The sequence below is a fragment of the Gavialis gangeticus genome, unplaced genomic scaffold (genome assembly GCF_001723915.1).
Source record: "Gavialis gangeticus isolate Ggan-Ray unplaced genomic scaffold, GavGan_comp1, whole genome shotgun sequence".
NCBI classification, from domain to species: domain Eukaryota; kingdom Metazoa; phylum Chordata; order Crocodylia; family Gavialidae; genus Gavialis; species Gavialis gangeticus.
The window spans coordinates 15815876-15824879 of NW_017729011.1; the positions used below are offsets into that span (position 1 = coordinate 15815876).

Genomic DNA, 9004 nt, shown 5'->3' on the forward strand with positions numbered 1-9004 from the left:
TTTACTTCCCAGGGATGCTCTGCCATTTAGCTGGAGAAAAGGTTACAAGACAGCATCTACATCTTAGATTAAGACACACAAGGTTTGCAGAGGGAAGTTTGTTTTAGAGAAAGCCCCAGCTGATTCTCAGCTTTGCTTTCACTTCTAAGCAAGTGTACAGGAAAGGAGACATGGGTTGTCCCACTGATTTGATGACTCAGTCTGTGAGATTTTTCTCCCTCCATCTCCAGGAGATGAGTCCAGGCTGCTTATTCACCCTTTCTGGTTCAGTTTCACATTCTGTCTCTAAGCCTTGTACAATCTTCTTCTCCACTCCCTGGTTCAACTGAGAAAGCTTCTACTAGGATGCTCTTCTCCAGGTGAAGAAACAGAACTTGTCCCATCTCCAGTGTTTACTCCCATATCATCAATGAGAAGCCATAAAAAAGACCCCCAGGAAAAAAAAAAAAAACATGACCCAGAATGATATCAGTTTCATCTCAGCTTTGCATTATTTGACTGGATGCAGAGCGCCCACCTTTGTGTAGTCCAACTTCTGCAGCCTGATCCATACACATGCAAGCACAGTGAGGCTGCAAATAACTGGTGTGATCTGTTCATCTGGGAGACCACTCCACAGTGAAGTGACAGCAGGAGGAAGGACAAATTAGTCCATGCCTTGAGAAAGCCCCAGTCATATCTTTCTAAGCCACGTTAGAGTGTCATCCGATTACGTTTGATGTTACCAGCGCGTTACAATTGCAAAGAGGATCTGCAGTGCCATGGAGAAGCAGGGCATCTGGGCCACACTATATGCCACTGAGCGTGTGGGGGCTTTCAGCTTCAGGAGGTAGGCCACAGTATGAATAATCCGCCCCACAAGGAAGATCAGGAAGTGGATCCTGGCCACAGTAGGATTGGGGTCCAGCATGGAGTAAATGGCCCCAAGGAAGAGGAAGGGGAAGATGTTCTCCATGTCATTGCGATGAGCCCTGAAAAACAGAGGTAGGACAATTCAAGCTTATGGGACTGCCTTGGAGTCCACCCTGCCTGACTAACTCTCCCATTTCTTCTTCCCACCCCTCCGTACCAGACAGTGCATATTTCAGTCCCTACCTTTCTAAACAGGATGATTGGGTAGGACTCCCTCATTGAAACCTGCCAGCATAGGTGTCAAAGCGAATAGGTGCCTTGGCGTTAAGCAGAATGCCTCTAACTACTGGTTCAGAATAAGCAAGCGAATCGAGAAAGAATAGCCAGGATTTTTAGAGGCAGTTAGATGCCCAGCTTCAGCTGGATTTCAATGGAAGTTCAGCACCTGATTTTTGCATCTAGTGTCATTTTGGTGCTGAAAAAGTAAGGGTTAGGGGAGAGTTAAGACCCCCCCCCCCCCAAACCACACACTAATATGAAGTTCAACTGATTTTAGAGCTTGTGTTGAGACCCACTCTTTCAAGAAAGCTCTCCCTCCATCATGGAGGGTCTGTTACCAAGCACAACAGTGCTTCCCAGAGCCTGGCAAGAACAGTGTCCTTGATGAAATCTATTCTCACCATCAACAGATACCCATTATGGTAGCAAGACTGACTCCTGCTGGGTTATTTTCAAATGTCGCGTGAAGTGTTAGAGGGAAACAAACCCACCGTAAACCACACAACAGACCACAACATTTTCACTAAATTTTGTTTTCAACTCTTCAAACCCACACACTTCCTTGGGTCCAGTCCCCTCACCCCCACGTCCACCAGCTCATTCTCTCAATGTGAAAGAAAGGAGCTTATAATATGAACTATCAGTCAGTTCTCTATACAGGCAGTGCTTTCAGTTCTGCATAATTACACAAAGTTAGATTTAAGACACTGGTCAAGATTGTGACCCTTTGTACTTTTGGCACAACTGAGGTCTCATAATCACTGGGGGGGCGGGGGGAGGGCTCTGTACCACAATCCTGTAAGGTGGTGATCACCGTCAACTCTCATTGCAGTTCACGGAGAAAACAACACCTGGTTGTGTTAGGCCCCTGCATCCCCAAACAATTAAGTTCAGCACAGGCTCCCTTACTAGACTGCAGGCTAGAGTTCATGTGGGGCAATAGAAATCTCTCCCCTTCTCCCCAAAGATCCACGTGTGGGATGTGCCTGTTCACCTCTACTCTACTGTACTTGGCAGAAGAGCCTGGGATCAGCTTTCCCCACATTGTTTCCCTTTTGTGCGTCTTTGTCCCTGGGCACACAATACATTCCACTCTTCTTTCTAAAGAGTCCCAGCATGTTTGCCATGTAATGCTAATCAAATACAGCTTTTGTTTAAGCTCAGGCTGGTGGTATGTAGAGGGACAGAGCTAGAAGAGGGACAGAAATATGCAGTTTGCTGCTCCATGCAGACTCAGAATTCAAAGCAGCTTCAGTTTTATACTTCTACCTTTAAACCCTCTGAGGATGTGACACTGCACATCCTCTAGAAACACATGCCTCTTTCAGGGCTCACCACCCATTATTGACCAAACCCAATCAAATCCTCCTCACTCACGTCAGGGATGCTGGAAACCCAGAAGATTCAGGCCCATCTTCCTTTTAGAAAGTCTGTTAGTTTGTGCTGTTTGGCTTCTTTATGATCCATAGACGAGTCCATAGATAATTTGGTTTACGGAAGAACGTAGACAAGACCCAAATTCTAGTGCTAAAAACAGAGTGTCTTTCCCTAACTCCCCTCAAGAAAGAGTGAAAGTGGACATAAAACTCATCCCTTGACTCATGAGTCTGCAGGTCACTGTTAAAAATACTCTTCCTCCTATACCCCATGAATGAGGGGCATAGTATCAGAACTTGTGGTACAGGTGATATCTTTTTAGACCAACTAGATTTTTTTTTTAATTCTTTATTTGCAAGCTTCCAGGCAAAAGCACCCTTTTTCAGGCATTGGAGAAAAGATTGTAAAAAGTTCTCCTAGGTAGAAATGAACGTTCATATGTCTACCATAAGTTCTGATTCCTTTTGCTTCTAAACCAGGGGTTGTCAACTGGGGGTACACGAAGGTGGACCTAGGGGGTATGCATGGGCAGGCAGGGACAGAGCACCACCATGCACCATCCTGCACTGCTGCAGAAGCTACCTGCCCAGACACAGGGACGATCACATGCTGCTTTGCATTTGGCTGCGTGTCCCACCTCTCCCCAGTCCTGCTCCACGTTTAGCCACTGGAGGTACACTGATCCAAAAAAGGTTGAAAACTCGTGCTCTCGATCAATACAGCTACAACCTGGATAGTAGCCTACAAGATTTTTCCTAGACTGTAAAGTCTCAGGGGCACGGACCATTTTTTTTGTTGGGCGTTGTCTAGCGCCCATCTCAATGGGGTCTTGAGCCATACTGGGGCCATGTATGCAAATAAGTATCGGTTGAAAAAAAAAAATCCACATTTTGACTAGATAGGAGGTGTTCCAAGCTTAAAAGGCAAAATGTTTGGACAGTTTCCCATGAAACCTTTGATAAATGACATAGGTCTGTCAAGGGGATGGGGGGCATCTTGTAGTCCGTAAAATGGGTCCCATCAGAAAGTTTTCAACCAGTTTCTAAGATAACTTGGAAGTTAGAAAAAGACTTAACTGTAATGGTTTCTTTCAAACTTGGCTCAATTGTGCCTGGCTTCTCCCCCAGCCTGGACACTCACTGCAGGAAAACGCAATCCTGATCCGCAGGGCTGTGATGTGGAAGCCTCCAGCACTCGGCAGCTGGTTCCAATCAACGTACCCCATTAGCAAGTTCAGTACATGATCTGTTTAAGTTTCCACAGCAACCAGTCATTTCCCGTCTCCCTCCATGTGCCAGACCTGTAAACTAAGTAGTATATAAACAGAGCAACCACAGCCCGTGGCCAAACACTTCACCTAAGCCATTTCCTGCAGAAAAGGCAGTCCCCTGAGCCTGTTTGTTTTTAAAATCGCAATTTGATCATCTAAAAGTCATGTCTTCTCCCCCCCACCCACCTACGTGACTCAGTATTAAAATGCTCGCTTCCTATGTCCCTTATCCGCCGCATCATTTCCATGGTGCCTGCCCAGTTGGCTCAGCCCAGAGACTAAATTCCTCCCCGACGTAAATCCAGAGCAACCTGCTTCGCACGCCAGCACGATCAGACCACACCACATGCTGGGAGCTGTAGCCCAGTAGCAACACTATTTAAGCATGACAGGAGAGCAGAAATCTGCTGTAGCTGCACCACATCAGGGTGTTCCTCATCCTCCCTATGAACTGACTGTAGGGGGTCTGTCCCAAAATGCTGGGTGAAGGGAGCACATACTCGCCCGCTCTGTACTTTCACTTGCAACAGGCATGAAAGTCAAACCCTCAGTTCTCTGCTCACATTCCAGAGTCAGCTTTGCCTTTTGCAGTAAAGAAGGGCACAGCCAAGACATTTCACCACTTTGTCATGAACTTTGTCATGGTTTCCGTCTGACCTAATCCTCCGATGTGTTGGAAGGCACTGAAGGAGAAAGAGGGACTGCTCGGTGCCTTCTAGCTCTCAGCCAGTCAGCAATCAGTTTCTCTTTAAAAAAAATAAAGACCCAGAGCTACGCCTGCAGAGGTTCCTCGGAGAAACTTCAGCAAAGTGAAGAGACAAAAAAAATCACCCCCAAAAACCAGAAAAATTTTAAAAGGCCAAGACTAATACACAGTTGGACACCTTCTTGTAAGGCTCTTTTCCATGACACTTTTATAGCCCTTTTTCAGAATCTGTACAAGTTGTGCTTTTCAGTCTTACCCCACATTTTCCCTCCTCGTTGTCTTGAGGAAAGTAGTCCTGCTTTACCTTCATTGGATTAGATAGAAACAAGATAAGACACTTGTTTTAAAACAGTTATTCCAAACCTTAGGATCCCTCTGGGATCTGACCACCTAATACAGGCTTGCACCAACATCTGCTTTTGTTGTCAAAAATGGGGAGTTTGAGCAAAGGAGAGTTTTCTTGCAGTAGGTTTCTTTGTAAAAACCCCAGTGGAGAGAAGGGAAGGTAACTTTATTCATGTCAACCTTATACCACCACCCACCCTTGAGCCTGCCTAGCTGCTAACTCAACATAAAAGCTACTGACCCTTATCTCCACAGCTGAGCTTGGCCAGCTATCACACTATAAAGGCTAATGAACCTTATCTACATTAGCATTTTACTGCAAGACTAGAATTAAAAGGAGCACTATCTAGCCAGGCAATGCAAACACTGCATGTTTTGCCTTTGAGGACATAGCCTAGGGTTGCAACACCGGATTATCATCAGGATGCTTTTAACCCCTGTAGAACCACATCCTCTAGCCTTCTATCTTCGCAGGTCACCTATGCAAAAGTGCAAGTCAAGTGAACTCAGGCAAGAGGTTCAATTTAGTTCACACCTATGGAGAGCAACAACAGACATTCAAGGCATGTCTCCACCATGTCCAGACAGTGCTAGGCACTGCCCAGCAAAGCACAGTATGCTAGCTCCTTGCACAATGCCCTGAAGCAGACGTGATGTAGCCTTGGGTGAGCACCAAAAATTCCATCTTACTGGCACACAGCCAGAGGTGCCCTGAAGGTGGCTACACTACATCCATTTTGAGGCACGAGGAGCAGGTGGGATAGGTTGTACTGCAGTAGTCCCTAGCTCTGTCTGGGGGAGCTGTAGAGACGCCCATCAGTAACACTCAGGCTGTTCCTTCCCAGGCCCGATTCCATCCTGGTCATCACCTCATTGACCAAGTTTCAGCGCAACCAACACTGGGGCAGACACAAGCTGTTTGTTCATGACAGATGTCAGGGGTTGGAGACAGAGTTCTGTTACAGCTGAGTGTGGGGAGCTCTGGTTAGGGTGGCCCCCTGTCCCTAATTGTGTGAGACAGTCCCAAAATGGGAACTTCAAGTTCCAGTCCTGCACAGCACGACTCCAGAACAGCACTTCTCTCAGATTTGCAGTATGCTGCAGGGATCTGGATCTGGGAAGTGGTGGGTTTGCCCTTGCAAGCTGCTTGGAGCTGCTGGGAACCGGATGCCGGAGATGTCACATGCACATGGCTGGGAAACCAGCCAGGCATTGTGAAGAACAGCTTCCTGCAGATAAGATTATGGGGGCAACAGGGTAGATTGAGGTCCCCACAGGGAGGGAGAGTGTGGGGCAAGGGCTGGGGGAGCTGCCCAGCCAGAACAGGGAGCAAGATGGAATTATGGGCAGCTCCTCACCACTGTGGGCACTCAGGGGGGGGCATGGGAGAAGACATGTACCCCCCCAAAATTTGTGCATGGGGGGCTGGATGTGGGCTGCCCGCTGAGGGCTCAGGGCTCCCACCTTGCTGCCCTCCCCCCAGGAGCCTCATGCCACTGTGGCAAGGCACGCCCTGCCTGCCCAGCAGCAGTGGGGCCAGTGGCATGGAGTTGTGCCCCCCCACTGCTGCTGGGTAGGCAGGGGGTACACAGTGGGGAGCCCACATCTGCCCCTGCTCTGCTGCAGCCATGTCCCTGCTGGGAGGGAGGGGAGGGCGGGGAAGGGGCAGCGAGGAGAGGCAGGCACTTGTCTCAACTTTCCATTTTGAAGAGGTGGTCACCCTAGCTCTGGCATTTCCATAGGAATCCAGGAGACCATGAAAACTGGTTCTTAGGATCCAAGTTATAATAGGATGCTTTGGGCTAATGACTTTTGAATTCCAAGCATGAACCTTGTGGTTTCAGGCAGCACAGGACAGACCCTATTTAACATCATGTCCTTGATAGGATTCTGCCTTCAGGCTCTAGTCAGTAGTCAGTCAATCCCTGCAGATAATTGCTGAATTAAAGAGGGGCCCTATATTTGCATTTGTTTACTAAGCAGCTGCCTGGGCTGTCTGGCTGCACAGGCAGAATTCCAGCCATGCTCTCAGCAGGGGAATTCACCAGTACAGTACTTGCCTGCGGCACCGCTCCACATCCGGATCGTCTCGGTAGTACTGCAACCCTCCATTCCTCAGGGCATCCTCTGGGTTGGCAAAAGCCTGCAAGACAAAATTCCCAGATCAGAGACATGAGGCGACATGTTCCACCAGGGAAGGAAGGAAGCAAAGACAGTGAAGTTTCTGCAACACTTTAAAGGAGGGGCAGGCAAAGTCCAGGCTGCAGGTTGGATCAGGCCCGCAGCAGGCTTCATTTCCCAGCAGCCCCTGTCCTTGTCCCTGCAGCCGGTTTCCATGGAGACCCCAGCAGCAGCAGAGCTATAACAGCACAGGGCTAGGGTTTCCATGGAGCCAGCCCCAGCCATGCCAGCAGGGCATGCAGATGGGCAGGGAGCTGCTCTGGGGCCAGGATCTTGCGGTGGTGACAGCGTGGTCCAGAGCCTGGGCAGAGTTGCAATCCACTGCCCGCATGCCCTGGGCAGAGGCTGAATTCTTAGCCCCATTACAGCAGATGAGAATTTTGCCATGGGCTTCATTGGGGTGCCAGCATTTTACTTTTTGAGACATAGAAGGGAAATGTACCTGAAAGAGGCTAAACCATGTGTGGGAGCAGGTAGCAACCTTCACACAGTGTCAGCCCGCAGAGATAAATGCACCTGGTACTCCTGCCAGCTAAGGGAAATATCTTTGGGGATTCAGCACTGCCTTTCAATGCCATGTCTTGCTGCAGCAGGTGCATTAGAAAAGTCACATTTTCACCTGTGTGGTCCAGCCTAAACCCACAGGGCACCAACAATGAAGCATTTTCAGTCTTCTGCAGGACAGGAAGGCACTGGAATGGATGCTTTTGCAGGTTCTCCCTAGCCACCCAATTATTTGGGGGCTACTACAGAAGACTTATTAATCCTTTCAATTATCTACATGCAGTACTGAAGGGAAAAGCAATCCATCCTCATATAAAAAGGGTGCTGCTACTTGGTTGAGAGGACGCCTCCATTTGGAATAGGTTGGCAATGTCTGCATCGTCTTATTGGCAGCGACTCCCAGAGGTAAAGAAACAAAGCCACTGGTGACAACTCTTCTTGTATAGATTGAGGCATCAGGACTTCCATAGCCTTTTCCTCAAAAAAGTGAGGCAGGATATTTGTTACATGTAATGGAAAAAGCATACACTGCTAGTGCTGTCCCACTATATATCCAGAGGGATTTTTGAAAGACTTTCCAGAAGAACTGTCTTCAAAACAGAGGCCATGTAAGAGAGTACAAGACAGCTCCAAGTAGCTATTATTGGAATCAAGAACATAAATTTACCATCATACAATCTGCTATGTGACCAACACACAAGTCATTTTGCCAAGGGTTAAAATGCAGCCCCATCTGCCAGGGAATAAGAGAGCCATTTAACAGCATGATCCAGTGGTACCAAAACAAGTACCAGAAGTGGCAGAGAGTATTTTGCCTACTGTAAGTTAGGCAGTATTTTAAAACAGTTAGATACAATAGTTTCCTGACAAAATGGTAAAAAGAAAAAAGAAAAACCAAATAAGATTTAAAAAAAGAAACACTCCCAAAAAACAAAACAAAAACACTTCAAAACTTTGGCCAAATTACTGAGTGAACTCAATCAGAGTACAAAGGAAGAAAGTCAGATCCAGAGATTGATGAATAACAAGTCTCAAAAAGAAAAAACAAAAAAAAAACAAAAACATTTTTAATATCAGCCTTGACCCATGTTCTAGGAATTAAAAATCACCAGGGTCCACAACAGCAACAGTTTGATCTTACAACTAGCCTGGATTTCAGCAGAGCTTTGTACAGGTCAGAAACAGTTTGAGGTTCACACTGCCATGGGGGTGGGGGGACCCCAACGCATTAACTATCTTGAGACGCAAGCTTGAGAGCACCTATTTCTGACAACACAGTGTCGAAGGCAGGCCTTGTATACAACCTGCACCACCCTTTGAGTGGTTTCCAATAATTTTTTTTTTTTTTTTTAAATTAACTGGTTTATAGCAGAGGGTTTTTTTTCCTTCCAGCATGTTGAGTCTGGATTATTTGTTCAGGAAGAAGCATGAGCTTAAGCTCAAACTGAGTTCAGTCAGTGTGCCAGGCTAAATCCCCCCCCCCCCCCCCC

The 9004-nt window shown here is 47.3% G+C and overlaps 1 protein-coding gene across 1 annotated transcript in view; it reads right to left on the minus strand.

Annotated features, from left to right (window-relative positions):
- Nucleotides 1-344: 344 nt before the first annotated feature.
- Nucleotides 345-9004, minus strand: part of PTGES (prostaglandin E synthase) — a 9618-nt gene continuing 958 nt past the window's right edge. The window contains exons 2-3 of the mRNA XM_019510641.1: nucleotides 6890-6972; nucleotides 345-971 (exon numbers count right to left, since the gene is read on the minus strand). Coding sequence (XP_019366186.1) covers nucleotides 722-971; nucleotides 6890-6972 — 333 coding nt within the window. The 3' untranslated portion in view covers nucleotides 345-721. The remainder of the gene's footprint in view (nucleotides 972-6889; nucleotides 6973-9004) is intronic.